Here is a 27,576-nt window from a genome sequence, read left to right as displayed (position 1 = left end):
ATTATAACATCTTAAGATATAGAAGATAAACCATTCTAGATAAGGATGAGATTCCACAGGAATAGTTATATATTGGCAAAGTGAAGGTGAAAACATAGGGACGTTAAAAAAAAATCAAGTATCTAAAAATCAAGTCAAAATTTTTATGTATGTTTGTAGGTGTTAAAGAAGATAGGCAAACTACAAGCTAAGTGCTGAAACTATCAAGATGGACAAAAGTATGTCATAGAACTGGGTCAATGAATAATGCAGGATAGAAAGAAGATGGTGAAATGGATAAGAAGGTGTTCAAAATATAGGAAAAGGTGATTTATATATAAATCATACGACAAGGCAAGTCTCATGGCAGCATCTTTTTCTATTCCAACACATATGCAAGGAAAACAGATGTAGCCTCTTTTAGAAAGAGAACTTGATGGTGTCAGGAAAAAAACAGATCGTGATTAAGCCTGGAGAGAGGGACAGAGGCACTCAAGCACAGGGTATTCCACAACTTTCCAGATCCACAAGATAGGTGTGCCAGGCTCTCAGGGCACAATAGAGGCAGCTTCTACAACCCTTTCATATTATTTTACTCCTTCATTAATTGAACATATATGCCAGGAATATATGGGAAGAAACCAAGGATTGTATACAGATATGCAGTTCTCAATAGAATAAAGTCTTCTGTGGAAATCTGTAAAAATCTAGATAATCTTCATAACATCACATTTAAGGATAAACTAATCAGTCTCTCATTTACAAATTAGGAAACTAAGATACAACCAATTAGTCTCAGAGACACAGCTAGAGGCCAGGTTTCAGGGTTACTAGTCCAGCACTTTTAGACTAAATTATGCCGTATCACTCTAGCACCACACCAGGCTTAAAGGGCATGCCAAAACAAACAAACAAACAAACAGTATGTGTGTTGTTTTCTCAATTCTAAGACACCTTCTTTACAATCATTGCTTTACTCTCTCCTGCCAGCTCTGCTTTTCCCCATAAGCCATTTCACTTGGAAAAGGCAAAGAGTGAACTGATTTGAGATTTACCTATTATTTCCTTCAGTTATTATCCTATAATGAAGAATTACCACTCAATGGGTGGTAAAAATAGAAGCCAGGAAGAACAAGTTAGGAACCTAACAAATTCCAGACATCCTTTTCATTCCTTTATAGCGTCTAATAAAGTGTTTTTTTGAAGAGTAAGTAACTAATAAGAATTGACTTTTTTAAGTTATAAGTGTCTCTTTAGTAAGAATCTGTAAGTTAAAAATTAAATGCCTAAAATTTAGTCCATAAAAAATTACAGTAATATATATTTAACTTTTACATTAAAGAATTATTTCCATGACTTTTAGCTTTCATAAATATTTAAAGCCCATATGGCATATATGTAATATGTGTTTCTGAATCAATACTATTGGAATTAATATATCAGCATACCACATGCTGACATTTCTATAGTTTCGGGTACTTACTGTGCCTGGCTTTTTCACCATAGGGCAGCTGTTAAAAAGCAATGGTATACCACCTAGAAATGTTCTGTATTATCTCTTAGATCACAGAAGAGAATTTGAAGGCTAAAGATTTATCTCTGGAAGCAACTGTCTCATTTAATTTTTTATATATATATATAATTACATAGATATATATTTAATTATATATAATTATATAGATATATATTTAATTATATATAATTATATATGTATTTAATTATATATATATTTAATTATATATATTTAATATATAATTAAATATATATATATATATTCCAGAATATCTTCCCATACAACGTTGTCTTTTCTTGGTGTGGTGGATCTGGCAAAGGCCAGATCCCTGCAAATGCCATCTGCTAAAAGCCAGGACAGCACAGTCTTCCTACAGAGACCTGAACAGAACCTGACAAAAGAAGTCCAAAGACAGGTAGAAGGAGTCACAGCCTCTTCCCAGGATCCTGGAATTGCTCCATGTCTACCTCCTATACCTCCCCCTATGCAGACACACACATTCACACACACCACATTTAACCCTCTCATCTACCAGAGACACACAGAATTCTCTCCAACAATCACTGCAAAAGTTAGAGCTCCAAGAGTTTCCTCTATGCTTTGTCTGTAGACACAGATACTCACAACAAAATGCACTTCTACAACAAGGAAACCCATTGTTATAAACTTAAGTGTCACAGGAGCTGGGCAATTGCTTACCTCAGATCATTTTAATGATAATTGAAGGAGATGATTGAGTATACAGTTTGAGTGCTTCTTCCTGGTTGAACAGATTACAGTTCTATTCCTAGAACTTTTCTGCAAAGGAAAAAAGGTACAGAATTCTCATTCTTGTTCTTGGTACTTGTTAATACTATTCTCTGCCTTAAACAAAGCTCATCCTTCAAGGTCTCTCACATATTCCATCTTCAATGCAGTTTTCCTTAAAGCCATCAGAAAGAATTAATTATTCGGTGCTAATGTTACATAGCACATTACTTCTTATACCAAAACACAACTTCATATAAGGTTTTGGTGTATTTCTATTAAAAGTTGGTCAAGATTCCTATTTTACTTCCAAAGTGCCTCCTATGTATATGTATGTATCATATATAATTCACTATACTATCTGTAATTTATCTGCTTACACATCTGTCTCTTTCCCTACCTTCCCTATCTCCCTTCTCAACATGATCTTTTTGAGAAAAGGACAGGGATTGTAGCCAATTTGTCTTGGAGTCTGCTATTTGGCCAGCAAGGCTTCCTGGAGATTAAATGTTGTCACTGCCAGTAGGTTGAAAAACCTGTCAATAGCACCTGACTTCCGCTAACTAGTCCTAGATCAAGCTTCAGTATTTATTGCCATTTCTCTGCTAGGGTCTTTGAAGAAAAATGCCTTATGGAGCAGAATCTATAAACACTTTGGAAGTATCACCCTTCATATCTCCTTAAGAATCTTGATTGGCATATGTTCTCTGACTTGAGCCACATTCTACCAATCAAAGCAACCTGTGTATTTTGTTGCCTCTCTGTCTTGTTTCCTTGTTCCCTTGACTGCTCCACCAGGGTCAGTTTCCAAGCTTGGTTTTAGGATCTGCCCCCTATAATATGCTCTGTTTTGTTCACTGTCTTCTCCTGTTTAATTAATCAACCATGGGACTCAAGGGATCTTCAGTACACCCTTATTTCTTTCCTTTCAACTTGTATCTTTATTAATCTTACAAGCTTTTACAGATTTAAGAGTCAATAAAATTTTCACAATTTTATCCCATCCTATCTTCTCACTGGAGCACCTTCCCTCACCTCCAAGCAAACTTTCTATCTTCATTATAGCCTCAATCATACATTTATAATGTAAATTTGCATGTTAGAGAAAAAATATCTCACTGCTATTTGAAAACATTTTAAAAGACTTTAGATCCTACATTGACATTTCCACCATTCTACCTAAGGCCTTCTTGTGGTAGGAGCAGGGACTTTGGAGTCAAAGAAATCCAGCTGGAACACCAGTTTTATGATTTGGATTATTTACCATTGCTGCATCTTAATTTACTCCTCAGTAAAGTGGGAGCAAACACATCCAACTATTGAGTTGTTCTATAGGCTCAAGATTATATGATTACAAGCACTCAATAAATGGTAGCTATTTTTGGTAAAAAAAAAAAAAAAAAAAAAAAAAACAGAGAGAGAGAGCAAATCTCTACCTCTTGGATAGGCTCATTCAGTATGTAGTAGCCATAGCAAATCCAACTGAAGAGACAATGACAGTCATTTTCATCATTATGGCTTCTAAATCCAACACCTTGTATATTATTAGATGAAATGTGATCTGCTTTCTTATTCGCTTTTATAAAAACCATCTGCATATAAAGAGATGAGCAGGAACATTTTATAAAATATTAGGAAGTTTAGAATGAACTATTTTCTGGAACTATCTGCTTTTCCCATCCCTGCACATTGCTGTGTCTCTGCAGATAGTGGTCTTGCCATCACTTCTGCCTAGAGCAAAGATTTAACTACTCTATAAAGATGGCAGAGCCAAATAAAAGGGATTTCATTAATTCAGATAATAAATTAATTTCAGCACATCTCCACCATCCTGATGAGAGACTAAGCATGAAAAGATATCTACAAATCTACTGCAAGCTCAAAGTGCTTGCTCCCCAACTACGGGCACAGAGAAAACACAATTGATTGTATAAATCAATAAAATGAACACTGTGAATCAATAAAATTAGAATGATGAAAAATGTCATATTCTGGTTCTCTAACTTTTTGTTTGATTCTACTATGTTCAAGAACTCACACTCAATATTTCCCATGAGTAGCACTAAGGGGAAGATGACTGAAGAGATCTCCTACTGAAAGAAGGGCTTTGGCAATCTTAAATCTTATTGGGTATACTCCAAGACAAAGGATTTCCATAATATCACCCCTTAAAGAGCACCTATTTGGAGTGATATATATATTGGAGACAGAGTCTCACACCATTACCCAGGCTGGAGTGCAGTGGTGCAATCTCAGCTCACTGCATCCTCTGCCTCCCAGGTTCAATCAATTCTCCTGACTCAGCCTCCCAAGAAGCTGGGATTACAGGCACGCACCACCATGCCCAGCTAATTTTTGTATTTTTAGTAGAGACAGGTTTTTGCCATGTTGGCCAGGCTGTTCTCAAACTCCTGACCTCAGGTGATCTGCCCACGTTGGCCTCCCAAAGTGCTGGGATTACAGGCATGAGCCACCAAGCCTAGCCCAGAGTGTTTTATATTTTACACCTACTGCCTGCACACCTCTCATACAACATTTATGGTAGAACATAAACCTTGAACAGAGACTTTTAAAAACCCTCCCCCAGCAAGAACTTTTCATCCATTCATTTATTCACTCACTCATCAATATTCATTAAGCGGTTTCTCTGGGCCAGATACTAAACTAATTACATGGATATAGTAAAGAATAAGAAAGACATGTCCCTGCTCTTCGAAAGGGGCAACAACATCACTTTGCACTAGAGGACTCACCTTGCGCTATGAGGTTAGAGGGCTCATAGGTGAAATATCTGGGAAGGCCTCCTAATGTTTCCACTGAGGATATGAAGAATGAACAGAAGGTAATCATGCGAACAGGGAGTGTTAAGAGATTAAGCAAGAGATAAGCAGAAACCAGGATTTTTTAAACTCATGTTAAGATGTTTAAACTTTACAATAGCTGGAAGATTTAGTGCGGGGTGGGGGATTTGATAAGAATATTGTTCTACTTTTCAATTGTCTATATTTTCTGATTTTATGGTCAAAAACATGTATATTGATTTTACAATAAAAAGACAATAAGGTTTACATTTTAGTTTTTAATTAAGAAAAGTAGGAGAGTGAAAGTAACAGCAGAAAAGGAAAGCTGAGTCAGAAGTAACAATGGTAATTTTTAAAAATATACATTATTATAAGCTTACTAGAGATAGACCAGAAATTTAGCTCTAAACGTATTAGAAACCAATTCAAAAAGGGAAACTTCAATAGTTTCATAATATACAAAATCTGTGAACAAGAAAGCCAGAGTGGCTGAATAGGATGAGTGGGTAAGAAAAGGAAGGAAAGCAACTGGAAGGGGTAGGTGGTAGGTAGATCATGTAAGGCTTCGAGTGTCATTGCAAGGACTCTGGATTTTATTCTGAGTGTGACAGAAACCTTTGTACATTTTTGAGCAGTGGAGTGATGTGATTTGATTTACATTTTAATAGCTCACTCTGTCAGCTCTGTAGAGGAGGAGCAGGAGAGCCAAGAGTAGAAATAAGGAGACCAATTTAAAGACTGTTGCAATAGATCAAGAGAGAAATGATGGTGGTTCCATCCAAGACAATAGTGGTGAAAATAGAAAAAGGTGATCAGATTTAGGAAATTATTTGAAGGTAAAGCTGATAGGGTTTGCTGAAGGATGAACAGAGGGTGAGAGAGAAAAAGGAATCAAGTGCATCTTTTGATGTTTTTCGGGCTACGCCATTATTCTGCAGATCTGAGAAGGTTCTGCAGGACCTCCAAGGAGGTTCCTTCTCTTCCCACTCCTCCACTTATCTTCTCTTGGGTCATTCTAAGAATGTTTTCTCTACCTTACTTACTGCAGCCTTCTTGTACCAGCTTAGGTTCAGCCCTGGAAACATTCTCTTTCTGGAGTAGGGGGTTAGCTGTGACTCTCAGGGTAAACTTGGTCTTAAGACTTTAGTTCCTCCTATCAGAAAGAAGGATCAGATCTTTGAGAAGTAGTCCTGAAACAGTTATCTCTGAGTCCTAGCCTGCTGTCACCTAGCCAAGTAAGTTGCCTATCAGAAATTCTAAGACAATAAATCAAGCCCTTTTCATAGATTATAATTATAGGGTTGGGGTTTATGAGAATTAAATAAGAAAATGGATTAGAAAAACAATTGTAATGAACTGTGATGCTCTTCATTGCAGCAGGGCATTAAATGCTACTAATAATGATAATAATGATGGTAATAGCTACTATTATGAGAGTACTTAATGCCAGGCACTACATGAGGTGCTTTACATGTCATAATACTGAATGCTCAGAACAGCTCTATAACCTGGGAATTATCCCCATTGTATACAAAAGAAAATTAAGGTTACACTGGCTAAGATGTTCACTCAAACTCACACAACTAGTAGGTAATGGAATCATCATTAGAAGCTAGATTTTCTTTACTCTCTATGCTTTGAAATTCTAAATCTGTTTTTATCAACCTGGTTAGCCATATCCTGCTCTCAACATACCAGCTAGAGAAAGGTATGCACTGGCTTACAAGTTAACAAAGGCACAATGCTCAGACACCATTAGGTTGGTGCAAAAGTAATTGCAGTTTTTGCCATTAAAAGTAATGCCATTACCCAAAATTCCATTACTGCAACTACTTTTGCAACAACCTAATAGAATTCTCCTAAGACAGAGCTACAAAACTTATTTAACAATATAGGATTGGTCCTTCCTCACAGAGAAATATTCTTGGGCCAGAAGAAATGAAAGGTTGGAAATAAAAATTCTATCTAGCCTTTTTTTGTTGCCCAAGATGGCTATCACAGAAAGAAAAAGGAGTCTTTATGTTTCCTCTCTTGAAACCAGGAAATAGCTCAGGCTCCCCAAAGTCTTTATTCCTTCAGCAATCCTTAACAATGTGGCGTCACTGATATGATTCAAAGATGTTTTATTACATAAAGCTCACAAACCAATAGAAGTGACATGCATAAAATATATTTGCTGAAAGAGGTATATATCAAAGTGCACAGATACCTAAAGAATGGGGCAGCTCCCTCTGTGTGGGAACTAGGTGGCAAAGAGGCAATACTCCATGTAGGATGTCAAGGGGACCTATTGAGGAATTTTAAACACAATCAGCTTGAGTGCTAGGAAATTCACTCTGGCAGCAAGAAAAGAGAAAATATTAGAAAAGGATGAAAAGAAAGACCACTGAGGAGGCTATTACAACATTCCACAAGAGAGATAATGAATGTCTGAACTAAGACAATTATGCCAGGGACAGGGAGGACAAGAGGCATTATTGAGGTATTTCATGGCAGAATTACAAAAAGAAAGAAAGAAAAGAAAAACTACTTCATGCCCATTTAAATATTCAGATAAGGGGAGGAACCATGGGTGATGAGGAAGAAGATTCTCCCACGAACATGATCTTCCCCATAGCTTTTTAAGATACAATTTGTACATTCAGTGCATTAGCTTGAGGTTTGGGTGGATAGTTAGCCCTGTTTTCTTCCAATGCAAACCTATTTGCATTTATTGGGTTTCTTCAAGTTACATCATAAGGGAGGCTCTGAACAAGGTCAGCAGAAAAGACTTCCTGAGAAGAATGGCCAATAATACCACAATGTCAAAACTCTCCAGGAGGATTTAGATGTGTTTCCTAGATGGTTGCTTAAGTGAGATATCATATGTAAACTGCAAATAGAGTGCCTGTCACATTAGAGGTACTCAATAAATTTTAACTATTTTACTATTAAGGTTCAGTCATCCACACTGATCACAGGCATTCTCTAGATGGCTAATTAATCATGAAGCATTTCAAGCAACATTTATTGAATATGTGCACAGCTCTCTGCAGGCAATACTCCCTGGCACGTAGTTTGCCCAGAGTTGACTCCTGCAGAAGCACTCGAAAACAGTAGGGTAAAACAATAGGGAGAGCATGAGCCTGGAAATTTAGAGATTTGGCTTATAGTACTAGGGACACAAAATGTTAATCCAGTGCACTCTTCCTATAGTTGAGGAAACTGTCACTTTTCATTGCCTCATTCAATTTGTCAGAGGTGAAGGCAGGCCTAGAAACAGGGGCTCCTGACTCCTGGCCCTGCACCTTTTCCATGATAGCACACACATGTGAGGCCCATCCGCTCTGGAAGGCCATACATGATCTAACTTACATTCTTGTGCAGATGACACTATCATGACAAATTAATTCCCAAAAACCTGAAACAATTCCTTAAATTTAGGTTAAGCAGATCACGCCACTAATGCCTAGGCAGATGTTACCATGCCTTGAGGAACTGCACACAAACTAGAAACTGGAGACAAGCACTAGTTCGGATTCATGGTGATTAAGAGGTTTATTTTGCTAAATACATTTCTCTACATTTCTACCTAAAATGCAAAAGAAACTGTGTATATAAGCATGTTCACACACACAGACACACACACACACATCTTAAGTCTCAGAGATGAAACCAGTAAAATTCAGTGTTTTCTATCAAAAGTTACATTCTGAGCTGAGTAGTTTAAAACCACTATTAAGCTCTTCAAGAAATGTATCTGTGACTCATCTGAGTCTCCTAGGTATGCATTTGAACAACCCAAACATTGGGATACATTATGTATTAACAGACAGCTTCCATATTGTAAGCATGTCTGTGTTTGTAGCCTTAAAACATGAATTAAGAAAATGGAATGTATCAGCAGTGCTCAGACCCATTAATTAATTAGTATTCACTATCCTTTTGCAAGCAAGCAATTTTATCTCCATTTTGGGATTAAGAAATTAAGTCAAAGTCAAAGAGCTATAATGGCTCACCAGAGGTTTGGCTTTTAATAAATCTCAGATTATTGGTCTCATATTTTGGTCACTAATATTACAGTACTTTTCTGAAAGATTTAAAATGAGTATATGCCCTTATTGTTTCCTTTCTTTTGTTCTCCATATTAACACTATATCACACTGCTTCAAATCAGCCCTCAATGCCTTATTTGGAACAGTACTACAAATAGTAACTTATACCCAAAAACATAAGTTCCAAGGTCATTTGTATTTTTGAAATAAATACTTAGTGTGCTCTCCAATGTTAATTCCCATCCCAAAACTGCTATATTAAATTTTAATATTCTCTTTCATTATTTACTAAATTATTTTAATCACCAAAATACTGTACTTTTAAGTTACATTTTTTAACCCTAGATTACCTCTGAGTTTTTAGCTCAATAGAAGGAATACTTAGATTCCCTACAGTACGGTGATTAGTTTTCTAGAAATAGACATACATAAGTAATAGTCATTTAAAGATTTTAGTATAAGAATCTTAAATAAATATTTCAATGGAAACTATAAGAAGGAAAATAGAAACATTCATTTAATGTTTGGAACTAAATAGTAAATATAATTTTGAATTTAAATATTTTCTAATCTAGCATTTATATTTTGATTTTTCTACTTTATATTATTTATCATTCTCAAGATGTTCTGCCAGTATTAATAAACGTTCATAATTTTCCTTTAAGTGAGGATTACTACTCTCATAAGAAAACTAAAACATAATTATATTCAATATACTAGATGTAGACCCATATTTAGAAAACTTCATAGAATATATTAGATGTTATTAACATGCTCTCATTTTTCCTTTCTTTGAGAATTAGCACTAAGTATCAACCATTCAATAAGTAGAATATAGTGAGTTAAGAGCTTTAAAGAGTTAATTATGCTACTAAATGATGCTTAACCTCAGTAAAGAACTAGCTCAAGGCCTCGAAGTTTCAGACTCATGATTTAATTGGCTAGATTATGTGTTCAGAAGTGAAACAGGGTAGCAAAAAAGCTTTCTTAAAATAAATATTGAAAAACTGGAAAAAGAAGAAAAAAGAATCATTACATCCCAAAATTAAATCTCTGAAAAGTAAAATTGCTACTGCCTTTGCCCAATTTCCCTGTTTCACAGTTTAATGCAACATAAAATTCCATTCATGTGTGTGTGTGTATATATATATATATATATATATATATGTTTGGCTTCAAGCCCATGAGCTCATACACCCATGTGAATAAAAGGCAACCCAAGTCAATGTCCTGGTGAAGGCATTGCAGGCAAACTGAACAGTTTGAGCCAAAGAAGAGAGAGAGTTTTGGATAGGAGTGTTTGAAAAAGCATACGGCATCTGCCCAATGACAGAAGTAGAAAATAACTGCAGAGAGGAGAGTATGAAGAAAAACGAGTCTGGGAAGATACGTGGTGATTAAATACCTACTTCTGTCATGAGTGATTATGAGAAAAATAAATCATGGGAGATATTTCTGGTTGAAGAAAAAATACAGATTTTGGAGAAAAACTTATTTAAATTCTAGTCTTAATTCCAAAATTTGTTAGCTGTGTGACCCTGGCCAGGTTATATAACCCTTCAAAGCTTCAGCATTCTCATTTGTAAAATAAAGAAAAATTAATACCTATGTTAAAGGGCTGAGGTGAGAATATATGAAATAATGTGTCTATGATAGAGCCTGGTAGAGCATTTCACATAGAGTACACCCAACCAAATGCCAGTTCTTTTTCTTCCCATCATCCCTTGGTCTTATTTAAAGATCAGTGAACACACCAGACAACTTTCCTTGCAACCTAGCAATTCTACTATCTTCCAGGCAGTTCAGACTTTTTTGTTCCCCCTAATCCCTTGATCCATCCATAGAAGTAAATTTTCAAACAAAAGGCATTGTAAAACTGCATGATTATTTGTCCTAATCAGTTTGACTTGTTTTAATGTTCTCAAAAGTCCTTGATAACCATTTTTAGAGTTATGTTTGTATTCCAACTCTAAATTAGGGCCATTCTGTTATCTCAACAACTGTACTTACCATTATCTGTTCTACCTTTTTCTCTTTCTCTCTCTCTCTCTCCATACACACTCACACACACACACACACACACGCCACACACTAGAAGGGGATGAGGACATAACTAACATAGAATTATCCAGAAAGAGCAACCCCATTCTCTATCTTCCAGATCCAGAACTTCTAAAATCAGGAGAGCTCTTCCTAAATCTTTGAGATTGTTGTTCCTGGGCAGTCCCAGAGATATGTCTCAGATCACTAACCCTTAGGTTACTCTAAGCCCACCCTAGAAGAAAATCACACCTACAATGTGGTCTTCTCCATGCCTCTGGCCAGATCGCCAAACTCCACAAAGTGAGTCTTGTACTCAACAAGTACACTAGTCTAAAAACAAACAAACAAACAAACAAACAAAAAACTTCAAGCCCTCACCTGACTAGTTTTACAGCATAATTTACAAAGCAAGCAAATCAATAGCAAAGTGCATCTGCCCATTGGGCTGATTCATTGCCACTGCAGTCTGAGAAGAGAAGAGAAGGAGAAGAGAAGGAAAAAAGAGAAGAAAGAAGAAGAGAGAAAGATGAGGAGGTACAGGAGAGAATGGGAAAGCTTGATCACGAAGCTTATATTCTTCACAGCTGTAATTAGGGTTGATGCTAGCAAACCCAGGATTGCACCAAAGCATGAAATTGGCATTAGTCTACCACTTTGGAGAAACTGTGGCTCTGCTTCTAAGGGCAAGGGCTTTCACAAAGGCCCCAGGAACCTGTCATGTCAAGCTTAACAGCCTTTCTGATCAGGCCCCACAGCCCCAATCTCAACTCTTCCCAGGTGGCACTGGAATGACTTGCCCTGGCTGGGCTCTGTGGTGATGTACATGTACAAACAAATCTGTTTACCTTTAGGTCTCAGAAGACCAATAAATCACCTTAGGATAAAAAGTAGCTGAGATAGAATGGGATCTCAGATGGCTGGTTTTACAAAAGCTGCCTTTCATAAGAAACTGGAGTATCCAGAAAAACTCTTAGGATATTCATAAACTTAAGGTATAAATAGTTATGAATAAGTTACTTAAACTTCAGTTAACTGTGGTCTTCAGAAAACTGGAATTTGATTAAAGCTAGTTGCAATGCAATGTAATTATATATTTTCATGGCTAAGTATTTTTTTTCTTTTCCCATAGCTAAGACCTTTTCCCCTCTAATGTCTTTTTCTTACAAAATATGTTCAAGTGAATGTTCCTGTTTTTAGGGTTTTAATTTTAAATATGGTCTTCATGCATCTGCAATGTACATGTAACTACTGGGAAATAAAACATCGTGCACATCCATAAAACATAACATTATGTTGCTGCAGACTAGCATGAACTTCGAAGTGTCAGTCCTGATGTGAAACCAGAGTCATTCTCCTGCCTCTTAATACCTTTTTCATCAGGTACAGAACAAGTGATTTTTACCAGAGCTTAATTTTCATGGGATCTCTTAGGCACCTTGAGTGCAGAGGCAGAAGAATTATAGAGAAAGAAAAGCTTGGCAAATGAACCCTTTCCTGGCACAAGGAGACTGGTTCAATACTATTAGCATTTCCACCCAAACTCTACTTGATCCATAGACTCTATTGCCTAACCCCCTCCTCTCCAACACCCCTGCTCCCATTAGTATTTCCCAAAAAGCAATAAAACACATAAGGGGCACTAGAAGAGTTCAAGGACATTCAGCTACATTTTAATCCATAAAAACACAAGAAAAAAATAAACAAAAATACCTTAATTCTTTGCCATAATCTCAACACAGCTAGTTCCTTACAGTATTTCTAAACAGCTTCCTTAAGTGAAAGAGAAGCTTGTGTCAACCTAAAACACTCAATCACTGATTACCAAGATTAAAAATCCAAATACAGATATGTTTTATTTTGTATATTTTATGTTTTAGGCATTTGTAAAACTTAACCTTCATTTTAAAAAAAACTACCACATTGGCAGTGCTGAATACTTCCTTTTCAACTTATAACAAACATCCATAAACCTCTGGGATTTAAATAGTTTAACACACACACACACACACACACATCTTTGGAGCTTTTGTGAAATTCTCTAGAATACTCTGCTTTGTCACAAGTGGTTATATAAGCAGATAGGCTTTCTGGGTGAAAAATTGATGTCTAAGCCAAAATGGATTTCACAACATATGTACCAAAATGCAATTAGTTAAAGGAAATACTGAACTAAGAAGAACTATAGGAAATAATTTTGAGGGAAAAGTTTCATTCAGAAGTTTGATTTTGTTTCCAAAAATTGAGATGTTTTATTACGGTATATACAGAAATACATTAGGGGCGTTTAAATGCAATATATGTTAAACCTAATGAAAATTTTTGATTAAAAATTACTTTTGGTATACTCATTAAGTATTTAAATGAAAGAATCAAATAAATGTATATCATGTGAGGCTCTAGTTTTCTAAATATAACTTTGAGTCTCTAGTGAGCTGAAAGTTTATAAATAAATAAGTGCTAGGCTGAGTTGCTCCACAGAAGTCTTAGATCTATACAAGTAACCAGAATTCTCTGGCAACAGGCAGATCATAGGGGGCAAGTCAAATTTCTATCAGTTTCTTTTTACCTTCATTCCATCATGAAAAACAACACTAGTTAACTTTTAGATAAGACAGAAAGTAGTATGTATTAAGGCAACATTCAGCAGAATTTACATTTATACTTTATAATAACCTATTGCTACTGTATTTTGTCAGATCATGTTCATATACATTCAAACTGAATTTGACAAATTCTGTCAAGAGGGAAAAAAGGTCTGAATTATATGTATCTGCCAGGAAGAAACACAAATGCAAAAACTGAAATGTTTCCAGATAAATTCCCCAGACTGTATATACTTTTCATTTTGTAATCATATGTTTTGTAATCTCAACTTCATTTGGATAAAGATGCACAAGTTTTAGCAAGATATCTGTTTCCTTTTGTAGTGGCGATTTATTAAAATGTGTCTTTTTTTTAAAAAAAAAAGAATAAATCTGTCCAGGTGGCTTTTTTAAGGTAAAAAAAAAAAAATTCCAGAATATACATGATTTGCATACCTATGAAGTAATTTTTGTGATGTGCTAAATCTGTCGTAAAATTCTTAGGTTTTTGTTAGAGATGTAAATATTTTCTTTAAAAATACAAGTATGTATGTATTGTCCCAGAAAAAAACGTACTGGGGAATAACAATGATTTCATAAAGATATACCAAATTTAACAAATATTGCTTCCATGGTAAATAATATCAACAAATATCATTTCTCTATTTTAAACATTTGCTGAATATAATGTTTATGTATTATTCTTTCTCCTTTGACAAATGTGGAAGGTATTCCAATTTCCATATAAATTCACTGGAATATTTAAGGAAATGTTATTACAATGCTATTTGCTTAGTTTCTTAGCAAAAGAAAAAGAGAGAGAGAGAAGCAGAAGAGGAGGAGGAGGAAGAAGAAAAAGAAATCTTTAGAGTCTTTAAATGTGCTGAAATGGTGTGCTGTGCAATGATATATGTACACATTCAATGTATTATATATTATTTTAAAGCTTTTCTCTATTTGTTTATTTGATAAAACTTACTCAGAGATAATCTGTGAAAGACAAGTCCCATTTAGTAGGTACCTTTAGTTTACAAATAAACAGGTATATACAAATGGAATATTGCCTCCTTTAAGCAAATTAGGAAGTCAACCAAAATAGCAAAAGGAAAAACATGACATAAAATTGTCATGTCCCCCAAATGAATTTGTTGAATGAATACATTGTGTGTATCCACACCCTAAATGCTTTTCTGAAACAGTAAAGCTTTCCATAGCAAATATGTTTTTTAAAGCATAATCTTGTGAAAACAGTGCATGTTAGGTGACACACTGGTATGTAGTAAACAGATAACTACTTGTTTTCTGAATAATCTTACTTGCTCATTTGGGAAACAATTCATAGAAGAAATATTCATTGTTATTATGCATAAACTTTAAAAATAATTTACCACAATTGGCCCAATTATTTTCAAAGTATAAACAGAAAGATAAGAATACTAAACTTTCCCCTGCCTACATTTGAGAGTTTGTCAGCAGTCAACTCCAAGGCCTTTAATCCCAGGCTTTAAATAATTCAGATAACACTCGATTACTCCATTGCAAGAACCCTTGAGCTCTGCAAAATCTGAGTAACACAATATTTTCCACATTAAAAAAAGGCCAATCTTAAATAGTAGGCATCAGACCAAAGTATGCAACTCATTTTTACATTTACTACATAAACTCTGGTAAATATCAGTGTAGTTTGCTACCAAGTAATTCTGTATTCTTGCTTTCATTACCAAGCCCTCTAGTTCTACAGCTTAATTTGCTCAACTCAGAATCCCCCATCCATACATGTTCTGGGTTTAAAGGCTTCTTTGAATCATAACAAGTGAAATGGTTAGTTATGTTACTCAGAAACTCAAAAGTGTACACAAACGAAAATTTAAACGTAAAAGAATACTGTTTTGACATTCATTTCTATTTCTTTAGGAAAATCATTGTTTTATATCTTTTGACAACCAAGATTCAATATCTGCTGCCTCCGTTACTTGTAAACATCAGCCATTACAAAAAAAGCTTTGCTCACTTGGCTAAATTACAACCTGAGTAATGTGAAACAGACAGAATAACCAAGAAATATTGGCTTCCAACCCCAAATCAAAAAGCGACAAAATTTTGCCATCAAAAATGTCTAGCTGAGTTCTAAATGGATTAAACTCATCCATAAAACTGACGTATGTAGCACTTCACTTTGATGTATAGTAGGGTCCATATATGTCTGAGCATGTGTTCATAATTATCATGTAACCAGATAAAAGACACAAAATTAGGTTACAAACATCAAATAAGCTCTGTAAAAATTATCAAAGTTGAGCAAAGAACCCACTGACTTTAGTGGTATGGAACATTTTTAATCAATTTCTTCTCTCAAAGTAAACTCATCACATCCTTTCCCCTCAATCCTTGTCTGAGCATAGGAATAATCAGTTCCTCTTCACTCTAGCAAGCAAGTTTAGTTTTTTCATATATCTGGCCTGAAACAACATGAAGTAGAAAATCTACAGATTGCATTCAGTATCACCAGTAAGTACCGCATTTGACTACTGCTCCTACCATTTGGAAACCAGTCCTCACATGACGACTGGCCTGACACCTCATCCATCAGCAGGGTGCCCAGAGCAGAGCTGGACAGTCTTCCTTGCTCCATCTCCAGAGGGGAAGCCCAGTTGGGAAACAGGATTCTCTTCCAATAGCAATTAGATCTTTAAGATCAGGCCTCAGCAATATGACCTAAAGCCATCCTTTCTTGCAACAAAGTCTCCACCATCTTCAGAGGAAGAGACCGGGAGTGAGGCAAATGAGGAGAAATCCAGGTCTCCGTGGCCTGATTAGAAACTTTGTTGTGTCAAATAAACTTTGGCCACTGGAGGAAAGTACCCCATGGTTGCTCTGGCTTTAGAAAGATCTGCCCAGGGCTTCTCAATCTTCTTTTCACCCCTCTCTCTCTCACTCCCTCTCTCTCTCCCCTCTTCTCTTGTTTCAAAAGGGGCCTCTGGTCAGCGCTGATTAATAAGTGTTTTTTGTTGTGAAGTGTTGAATAATAGAGGATGGCCGGTGACCCAGTAAGGACTAAACCTTGCGCTGGTTTATTGTGGCAAGCTGAGAAAGGGGCTTTAGGCCCGGGACCCCAGGCACTGACCCGCACACATCCCGCGGATCGCCTATTCATTCGCACAGCCCTCCAGTCGCCCAGGCTCCCATTGTTTGCTGAGCAACAATGGAGATTTCGCAGGCAAAGTAAAGCTCTTTTCAGATTCCTCTCTGATGTTTTGCATTTAGGGAAACACCGATCTCCACTTTTTCCCCCGACATTTTCCCTCCTGGCATTTAAAGCTGTTCGTTTTCGGGGAAACTTGTGTGAGTTTAGCGCTTGTTCGACCAACACCAGTGTCAGGAGGAGGCGAGACGGGTGGAAAAAGGAGAGCCCCAGAGATTTCCCGTGTGTGTGTGTGTGTGTGTGTGTGTGTGTGTGTGTGTGTAATGCATTTAGAGGACGGGAGCTGCCTCTAGGGAGAAAGGGGAAGGGGGGAGGGGAGAAGAAAAAGGGAAGAGCGCGTTTCCTCGCCGGGGTTACCGGGGTGGCGCGGGCTTCGCGGCCGAGAGGCGGCCGGCCCGGCCCGCAGCTACTCGCGGCCGGCTGGGAAGTGGCGGGTCCGGCTAGTCCGCGGGCGGGCGGAGCGCGCCGTTGCTGCCAGTGTCCCCCTTTCACCTTCCTTCCCCGAGCCTTTCCCTGCTCCTCCGCTCCCCGAGCCCGGGGCGGCCCCGCAGACACCAGCGCCTCTATCCTGCGCTCCTTGGCGGACGCAGCCGAGCGAGGTCGCGGCGGGCATGGGCGCCGAGGCCCTGCCCGCCAAGACCACACCTCCGTCCCGAGACTTACTTCTGCTTTGCTTTCCTGCACCTGGCCCGGGGCAGGCTTTCTAGTTTCTGCCTCGCCCAGAGGAGCCGACTTCCGCAGGACCGGCTTGGGGCAGGGGGTGCCGGTGGGGGCAGCGGGGCGAGGCGAGGTCGCGGGGAGACGACCAGGCCTGCTTGGGCCTGTCCAGCCGCCTCGCCTCTTCAGGGACCTCGCCCCGGAACCACCCGAGCCGACCCACAGCTCCCGAGGAAACAGCTGCCTCGGGCCTAAGGGTCTTTGCTTTCCCCCAACGCGTGCAAGCGTGGGTCGCCGGCCCAGCAGGTCTGGCGTGGAGGCCGGAGGAGGGTGGGGAGCTGGCGGTGCCCTCTGGCCAGACGAGTGCAAGACGGTGTTTTGCGCGCCTGGGGGAGGCGAAGGGCGCAGGCTTGCGGGGCCCGGGCCGCGAGTTTTGGGAAGGGGCGCCTCGTGGGGCCGTGCGAGGCCGCCCTCCCCGGCAGGCCTCGTCCACGCCCTTGTGGCCGCCCAGACCCGCTACGCTTTGGCTCGGCGTCCCTACGCGCCTCCACCTTCTCCAGGTGCACGCCTGGGCGCGGAGCTAGGCTGAGCCCCCAGCGAGGGGCGTGAGGCAAGGGGTGAGGGGGTGGGCGTGGGCGCCACGCAGGCCGCTGAGCCTGGTGGGCGGCGGGAAGCGTGCACTGCGCCTGCCTGCCCCGTCCCAGCCCGCCGCCCAGAGCTCCCAGACCAAGCCTTGACAGCTCTCGGAGCAGCGAGAAGAAGGAGGAAGGACACAAAGAGGAGGAGGCGGCGGCGGGCGGCGAACTGAGGGCAGCTCAGGGGGAGAAGGGCTCATTGTCCGGTCCCCCCAGTCCAATTGATATGCTAATCCCTTTTCTGATGCCATAACAAAGAACACCTTTGCACTTTTAAAAGACTTTTGTGCCCTGGCTACAGAAGTTTATTATCCACTAATTAGCAACAACTTCTGGCAATGAGTTGGGTTACATTTTCATAAGTTCCAGGCCTGAGCGACGAGGTGCGCAGGGCAGGAGGAGGTTTGAGAGCAGGGCAAACCCGAAACCTGGCGCTAGAAAGGAATCACTCGCTCACTTTCCTAGGCATAGGGCGCCAGGCGGGGATCGAAAGCGAAAAGTGTCGGGGAAAAGGTTCTTAAGGCTGGGGTTGGGGTGAGGTGGGGTGGAGTTGAGCGATTTGGGCCCAGGGTGGCTGATGACCTTACTGGACCCTATTCTGTGATCCCCATCCCGAGTGCTGCGCAGAGGCGGAGGCTGTGGCTGCCGTGCAGATGTCCCGGCCCAGCCATCTGTTTGGGGTGGGGGTGGGGTGAAAGTCTGGGACTAATGTTGGGGTGCTCGCCTGTGATCTCTCTCACGTTTTCCTTTGAGGCCTCGACTCGGAGTAAGTCGCCAGCGAGGGAGCGGCCCATTCGTGGGAAACGCGCCCACCGCTTGGGTTCTTTCCTAAGGCCTCCCCACCAACAAGGCTGAAATTCCAAGGCCCTGGAAGATGAGGCAAAGCTGGCATTGCCAGAGTCGGGGGGAGAGGGGAGGATGCTGGGTAAAGTGCCCACCCGGGGTGGTCTGAAGTTGTCACCCCACAGAGCAGATTCTGCTGCTAACCAGAGCAGGGAGCCGCACCTTCCCAGCGGCGGGCCCCAGTGCGCACCGCGTGACTTTGCCTCCCCCAGGCTCAGCAAGTCGTTGACGATCTTTAGCAGTCCCGCATCCCAGGTCAATAAACTGGAAACGGATAGAATGAGAATCGTGGATGAGAGATAAAGGGCAGCGGGGTGATGCGCATTTCTTGTAGTGCTTCCAAAAAACCGTGGTCTCTCGCCGCTAATAAAACACCCTTGCGGTGAGGCCTTTGGGCTCAACCGCAGAGATGTTTTGTCTTAGGTAATTCGAGCCCCCAAACCCAGCACCTTGGGATTATATTATACACACATTTATATTCTTTCTGTATTTTTTTAAAATTCTTCTTTCATTTTTGGTTTGCTGCTTTTTGCAAACGACCCCGTTGGAGATATTGTTGGATATTTCAAGCAGATGTCAGGTGGGTGTTGGCGGCCTGTGAGTCCTCCTGCAGTAGCAGCAACAGCCAAGTACGGTTTGATAAATGCTCAAGGTGAAATGTGGCCTTACTCAAAACCCCAGGGTGATTTAGGGTAGAAGAGCGAATATTCAGAGGCGGGAAGTGGTGAGTTATATTGTTACATTCCCTTTCGATGGAACTAAATGCGGTTATCTGCGGTCCTAACCTCTCTCGCATTGGAGTGCAATGTTTCTGAACAAGCGCTGTTAGAACTGGAAAACGGGAGGGGGTGAGGGAGCCCGCTGACGACTTAACGGAATCTTACTGAAGAAAATACAAAGATAACCGAGATATTCATAATATTACATCTCATGATCTTCCGGACAAGCGTCTCTCCGGAACAAGAAAATATTCCCAAATTTCTCCCCAGCAGTGGTCTTGGGTGGAGTGAGGGAGGAGGTGGGTGGTGAGTGTAGAGAAGAGAAGGTCTCTCTGTGTTGTCACCCTCGGCCCCCTTCATTGAGGAGGAACAATGGCCAGGCCTGGAGTTCTTCTTGAAAGAGAAACTGCAGGAAGGCAGAGTTGCTCTTTGTACCCCAGCCCCTTTAGAGGAGGGGGAGTCATACACAGGATCCCCCTGACCACTGGGCGGTGTCCGGAAGATCAGAACCCCTCAGATACTCTGGGAGCTAAAAAGGCGCCGGCCCTGTCCTCCCAGAAGGCCCACGCAGCCGCTGGAAGAAACCCAAGCAAGACCCAGCGACCTCAAAATTCGCCAGGGGGATAAGCGGGGAGAGGAAATCCACTCACTCTCATATGCCCTGTCAGTCCCCCCACGCCACCATCCCAATGTCTGATCAGGCTTGATTCTGCTGACGTGTGTATTTCAGATTAAAGATGTATGTATTTATTTATTTATTTAATCCTTCTGATCTTCCCACCCCATAAAAGAGACTTAATTCCTTTCCAGGGCGATGGGTTCATAAAAAGGCTCCATTTTAAAGCGATGGGGGATCATATGACTGTGACCTTGACGTGTGAAAGGGGGGAGGGGCAGGTAGTTTGGGGCCCAGACCTTAGGCCTCTGCAGTTCTGGGGCGTTCTAGGCCCTTGATAAGAACATCAACAAGAGGGATTTATTTTCAAAGGTTACCATTAGCAGTTCATTCACTAAAGTTGAGAATTCGGTATTTTTATATTACGTGAAATACATGATTTAATTATACTCCAAAAACAAATTAAGGACAGGCCTTCTACACAAATTGGAGGCAGCTAAATGCTCTTTTGTGCCTGCAGCCCTCGGGTTGTTAAAGAGGCTGCTGATGCATGAGAAGTAAGTGACTGATTTAACTCATTGGGATGCAGGAAGCGACCTGCCCTCTTTTGAAAAAAAGCAACAGAGAGAGAGAGAGAGAGAAAGAGAGAGAGAGAGAGACTTCGAGCTTGAGAAGAGAGAGGGAGGGGAGAGGAGAGGAGGGAGAAGGAAATGACAGAGAGAGAGAGAGAGAGAAAGGAGAGAGAGAACGCAGAGGGAGGGAGGCAGGGAGGGAGACCAAACCCCCGCTTTACTGCGTTGAAAGCTTCTGAATTTCAAGCAGAAAGTAGAAGGAGCTCCAAAGGCAGTGAGCGTCTTTCCTTGGGCTGCGTGTGCCGAGCGTAGACAATGAAAATCTTCATCCCCCTCCCCCATTCCACTAGGCTACAAGATTCTTGTTTTTGTTCCTTCTCACCGGTGGAAGATGTGTAAAATCAAAGATGTAGAGGTGTGTAGTGATTTTTTTAAAAGCCAACTAACCCACCGCACGGGCTGCGACGCGGATTACCCGAGCGCACGCCGGCTGTAAGTACCATCCTTTCCTGCGGTAGCCGGGCTCTGCGTCCCCGGCTGGGCTGGGAGTGTTCGCTTTGTGAATCGGGTTGTTGCTTGTGTTTTGGTGTTTTGGTTCACAGGGGCTTCTTCGAAGCTTGCACTTTTCGCACGTGAGCGGGAGAAGCTTTTCGCCGGTTGTGGGCGTGCAGAACACGATCCTGGTTGACTTTGATGCGGTGACTTGGGGTGGCGGGCGGGGGGCGGCGAGAGGCGCGGAGTCGAGGAGTTCCCGCGTCGCGAGCATCCTTGAGAGCCGCCAGCTCAGCTCCGGCTGTAAGGTTGGTTCCTGGCAATGGATGGAAATCAGGTCACAGAGATCCCTAAGCTCGCCGGGCTCCCAGACGCGCTTGGGAGACAGAATGGAATTGGAAGGAGGGATCTGAAGAGGAGGGAGGGGATCTGTGTTCCCCCACCCCGGGCCTAGAATGAAGCCCCGGCCAGCGGCGGGCCGGGCCCCTCGGTTTTCAGGACTTATTCTTGCCGGGGTTGGCTCGCACGCCAGCATCGCGCCTTCGGTGCGTCTTTTATCTCCATCTCAAATAAGGGATCTTCTTGGGACGAGGACTGAATGAGGGTGGGAGAGAGGGTGTGTCTTACGGCGCCCAGGAGGGAGAAATTGTGGTTCTGAGAAGGTATTTTTTGGCCTCTTGAAAATGTGCAAGAATTCCGCGGGCCCAGGCTTTCTTTGTGTGGCGGGCAGCGCCAAGCGCTTTGTGCTTCACAAGGAGAAAATGGCGAGTCCTATTGTGTTTAGGCCATTTTCTTCCGGTACTAGGATTTTTCCAAGTTCGAAATACTTCTTGAGAAAGTAGCCTTCTCGTGCCCAAGAAAGTGTGAATCGCTGAGGCTCGGCCCCATGGCCTGGCGTGGGTGCCGACCTCAGTTTAAAACCAAGGGCCTGTTTTCTTACCGTTGGGGTACTTGTATCAAGGCACAGATATGACCGGTTTGTGCGGATCGGTGTCCTCCAAAGATCAACAGTGGCTCTTGGGGTTTGGAAAGATAAGTGCCTATTTATATATGCATATATATATATAAAAAACATATTTTTTCTGATAATGTGAAGGAGAAAATAAAAAACGAAAGACAATTACGTTTTTGAAAGAGGAAATATTTATTTCCCTTTCTCCTTTCTCCCCCTCGAGGAAACCCCAGGAGATGTTAAATGTTACTCTGCCGGTCAGTCTCTTGTTTTTTAAACTGAAGATGAAATGCTATTTTGGCTGGAAGAATTATTCCGCGTCTTAGCCACTGGAACATATGCTTTGCTAGAAAAAAAGTGTAAGGTGTTAGAGATGGATTTAGTTTAATGCTCTTAGCGTGTGTGTGTGTGTGTGTGTGTGTGTGTGTACACTATCTATATGCCTCTGTATAGTGATGTAAATATGGAGAGAGAGAGGATTGAAAAGGTTGTTTGGCTTTTGCCCCTGAATTTGTCATTTTTGTAGTTTTTCTGCACTTGTTAAACCATACGTAAAAGTGGACAAGGATTCCTATACAACAATGTCTATGTATGTCTCTTTTGAAAACCGCCAAAAAATATTGCAGGTTGAAAGATATTATTTCCTATTTACTACAATTATTTGGATCTTTAAATGGAGTGGTGGATTTGTCAGCTCAAAAATAATGAAATGGAAACTATCTGCTTCCTGTACGTTCACTTTGGTGGCAAATATAGAAAAATGAAAACAACTGGGATGGGGAAGAGAACTTAAAGCCTATAGCATTTCTCCCTTTTGATATCATTTTAAAATGCTAGGGAGTCTAATTTGTGCAGAAGCGTTGTGACTTTCATTTTTCAAAAGGTAACACTAGCATATCCTTTCATGTGGATCAAGACCATGGACAGCGAACTAATATTAAATCACTGAGCAAAAAAGGACTCTAATAAAATTTTGAGACCTGAGTGGAAGTTTACATTCAAAGCATTTTAGAAGTCAAAAATAATCTTTATGGTCTTTAAAAGGAATTGGACTGGTAAAATGTGGCATTTCAAACTTATTCTACCAAGTTTCAAAGAAACAATGATTATGTGTTCAGTTTTTACCCTGCCTCAAATAGTATATATTATTTATCCAATTAAAATGAGATAAAGCCCACCTTTTGGTACTGGTAAATATGAAATTTAAATCAATCAGTTTTAGATGTAGAATGTTTTTTATAAGGCCTTGAAACAGAATGGGGATGGAGAAATTTTACTGTTTTAGACTGGCATTGGCTGAATGACACTACAGAAAATTAAATTGATTTTTATCAGTGAATGAATTTCTAAATGCATAAAATTGGGAAAATTAAATGCCACTTTGATAGACAGGAATAATATGAATGAAGATATAATCCGGCTATTCCTTTTACTCCCATGTAGGCATTGTACTCTATAACTGACAGTGCAATGTTGTGAGCAAGCATTTATTTTTTTTCCAAGAAAGTCACAGATTTTTTCATATATACTGATTACATTTGGGACACAGGATTGGTTCAGTGTGGGTCTGTGCTAGAGATCAGCTTATTTTGTTTTATACATTGTTTGAATAGTCTTTACTCCCTTACAGAATTAAAATTCATTTAAAACCATTTCATTTGTGGATTACATAACTTATTCAAAATTGCTCATTTAAATTTCCAGTTTGATGTGTCTTTTAGCTTATTTCATAACCTGACTTTAGTGTGACCTGTAAAGGCCTGGAAAATCATATAAAGCAAAAACAATATGCAGGTTAGAAGAATTAAGATAGTTTATAATTAAAATTAAGTTAAAATTACATCAATTTAAAAGGACCTTGGAGTTTATAAATAAATTAATTTTTGATCTTTATTCATCAGATTTGGCTATAAAATGAAACTGCAGTTCTTTGAAGGTGCAGCTTGCTGGAATTAGATGCTACATATATTTTGAACACACACACTTATTTTAATATTTTATTTTTAGACAACGTATTCAAAGTACTTGAGAAAAATATGCAATGACATTTTTTCCTTGTCCTAATCAGGACCATGGTGAGGTCCCCGTGGTTCACCGAGTGGTGGTCCAGGGCTCTGGTTGGGACGCTGAGTTAGGTTGGCAAAGCGTCATTGTTTTGAAAGGCACATTCGTCCGGGATGGCATTCGTGATAAGATTAAGCATAAACCTAAACCTTGGCCTCGGGGGAAGGCAGGCTGCGGGGTTGAGAAGAGGAGATGCAGATTAGCTCTGCTTTTGCTGCTTGCGCACATAATTAAGAGGCGGTCCCTCAGCTGGAGCGTGGGCTGTGTCCGGCCTAAGGTGCTTATTTTCCTGTTACTTGGCCAACCGAGTGTGAGTGAACAGGAGCCCGAGAGCTTAAATGTGGGATCTAGGTAAGGTGTCGACTGGGTTGTGGGCGCTTGTCTCCATGTTAGGGAGAGGCAACTGAGAACGGTGACTTTGGCTTGTTTTGAGACAGCCTGGGTGTTGACAGCAAGACGGCGAAGGGAGCGCTTGGAGAGGCTGGAAGCTCGACGTCTTAGGGAGCTGCCTGTGGGCACTGGGTTGACGCCAAGGGGTTGTCGGCAAGGGCAGGGTTCTTGCCCTCTGCTGTAGCCAGGCTCTGCAATTGGGGGCTGCGAGCCTTCTGCGGCTCTTTGGTTTCAAGGACACAGCGAGCTGCTCAGGACTTTGGGAGCCAACATCTGTCTGACTGGTGACGTCAGCAGCCCGTGTAATCCTCTTGTGCTGAAGGCAGATGCCTTATTTGTTTGGCTGGAGCGAGCCATTAATCCCTAATTCTGGATCAGCAAGCGAGGGGGAAAGACCGGACCGCTCCGACCCACCCCCTCCCTACCCCCACATCCCACCTTAAAGCACCTTATACCACGGAAGCCTCTCAGCCTCTTCTTTCCTCTGCGAACGCGCTGAGCAGCGATTGAAAAGGTTTTGGTCCTCTGCAGGTTTGAACAGGGCTAGCAGGTCTCTCTCCGGATTTCTAGGGCTGTGGGTGTATGTAATTCTTTCTCTCATCGATCGTTTCGATTTTCTTGCCGGTCTTGCAGTTTGCAGGGTCCTAAACGAAGAGGGGTGGAGATTCGAGAGTGCGGGTCTGGCGTGTGGTCTAAGGGAGGGGGTGAGGCTGGGAAAGGGGGTGCAGAATGCGGGAACCGCTGGGACTGCACAGAAGGACCATCTGCGGACGCGTTTTCACGGCTCCAGCTGCCGAAATCGTTTCTCTGGACGCGGCGGTATCCGCAGCTCATGCACCCTCCTCTGGACTTCCGCAGCCTGGACCTGCGCTTACAGTCACCGCGCCACCCCCTCCCCCCGGGCTGCGGGCCCCGCGCTCCGTGGTCCCAGGGTCCCCTCCGCGTCCCCCTGAAGCCTGGGGACGGAGGTGGCGACCGGCCGACTGGGGCCCTGTCCTCTCGTCACCTTGTCTCCCTCGCGTGCTCCCTCCCGCCTCGTGTCCCTGCTCCCCACCCTCCCCCTCCTCTCTCCCGCCTCCCTAACACTGCGCTTTGATTCTGTTTTTCAGGGGCGCATTCTGGGGTCTCTGCGCAAGACCAGCTCTCAGCTCTCTCTTCTTTCCTCGGACTCTGGAGCGGGAGCGGGCCTTTCCCTCGGGCCGACCACACCGTAGGGGACGCCGTGAAAAGAGCCGTCGCGCCCGCTGCCTCCTGCCCGCTGCGCAGAGGGCTCCACCCGTAGAGGTCAACTTCCCTCACCCTGTCCTCTCTCCTGCTTGCCCTCCCTCCGCCCGGCCCAGGCGCTTCCAGCCCCAGACTCTGGCCACTGGCTGAGGAGTGCGAGTCGGCTGCGCTGCCCTGAGCCGAATCCCCCTTCCGGGCCCAGACCCGAGGTCCGCGCTCCTGGGCAGTGGGGAAGCTTTAGTGAGCAGGCTTGTCTCTCCGCAGCAAACTCGTAGCCAGACCAGATGGGCCGCCTGGCTCTCTCGGGACTAGGCAGGTGCGGTTGAGTTAATTTTCCGCATTACAAAGAAAGATGACCCAGCCCGCCCTTGGACTCTCTTTTCCCAAAATCTCCCAACCAAACCCGCGGTAACGTTATCAGACGACACAGAGACCAGGCATATCTTTGTGTTTATCTTACAGGCACACACGCATGGTTTTCTCTTTTATATGCTAGATTTCATCCCTGACAGCAGAAAATGATTGGCAATGGTTCTGACGGAGAACATGCAATAGCGTGGTCCTTAAAAACCTGCCATTCCTTACAAGTGCCTTAGAAAGGATTCAGGGCAAACCAACTGAGTTAATTGCATTCAGTAAAATAACACGATTACAAAATTAGATCTGTACCAGAGGGGTAATTAACTTGGATCCACGCCGTCATTTGAAAACTAGATTTATAGGCGTATGTATGTTTTTAGGCGTGTGCTGTAAATGGCATGGAGATATATGCATATGTATACGCAGGCACACGAACCGTCTACACTTCCACGGAACAGACTAATTAACAGCGGCTCTGGCAGATGTGTCAGAGATGAGCAGAGACAGGAGCTGGGCTTATGAGTTATGACTCTAGGGGTAGAGACTCAGAGCGGAGAGAGGGGGATGGGCAGGGAGAGAAGAGTGGTAGTCGCAGTGGGTCTTATACTTTCCGGATCAAGATTAGAGGCTCTGCCCTCCGTGTTCACAGCGGACCTTGATTTAATGTCATACAATTAAGGCACGCGGTGAATGCCAAGAGCGGAGCCTATGGCTGCACTTGAAGGACACCAAAGCATCTCAGGGTCAGAAAGGGGAAAAGGCAATTGCAGGGAATTTAGGGGTGGTAGAATGAACCCATCCCTTGCCGCATAAATGCCCCCCACCCCCACCCCGGACTGACTCTAGAAGCAACCTAGTGTTCGAAAGGGAAAGGCTCCTACTTTTCCATTAGAGCCGCGGAAATCCGCAGGCAAATCTCCAAGGAGAATTTTAGGGAAGCTTCATTGACAGCTGTCAGGAGAGCAGTAGTTCCCGCCTGTGCAAATATTCCAGAGCGTTAAATCATTTAGAAAGCACTAGTTCTTTCAAGAACAGGTAGTGTGATTGTCTGCAGTCCTGGGCCAAGCTGGGAAAACAAAACAGCAGAGAGAGGTGTAACATTAAATAGCGTCCTGATCACACTGCGCAAGAAACAGCAAATGAAAGGTCCA

General features: G+C 41.9%; 1 protein-coding gene across 4 annotated transcripts; it reads left to right on the top strand.

Moving 5' to 3' along the window:
* Positions 1-24,000: 24,000 nt before the first annotated feature.
* On the top strand, positions 24,001-26,725 carry LOC115830660. 4 transcript variants are annotated; one of them, XM_030795182.1, is made up of 2 exons: positions 24,001-24,802; positions 25,951-26,725. In XM_030795182.1, exons 1-2 carry the CDS (start codon positions 24,429-24,431, stop codon positions 26,213-26,215), a joined length of 639 nt encoding a protein of 212 aa, XP_030651042.1. In that variant the 5' UTR covers positions 24,001-24,428; the 3' UTR covers positions 26,216-26,725. The 4 variants fall into 4 exon arrangements, 1 of the variants encoding a protein (XP_030651042.1); XR_004026202.1 differs by lacking the exon at positions 24,001-24,802 and adding an exon at positions 24,821-25,355; XR_004026201.1 differs by lacking the exon at positions 24,001-24,802 and adding an exon at positions 24,821-25,372.
* The last annotated feature ends 851 nt before the right edge of the window (positions 26,726-27,576 follow it).

The sequence above is a fragment of the Nomascus leucogenys genome, chromosome 16, assembly GCF_006542625.1.
Source record: "Nomascus leucogenys isolate Asia chromosome 16, Asia_NLE_v1, whole genome shotgun sequence".
Taxonomy (NCBI): domain Eukaryota; kingdom Metazoa; phylum Chordata; class Mammalia; order Primates; family Hylobatidae; genus Nomascus; species Nomascus leucogenys.
This window is presented reverse-complemented; position numbering and strand designations above follow the sequence as displayed.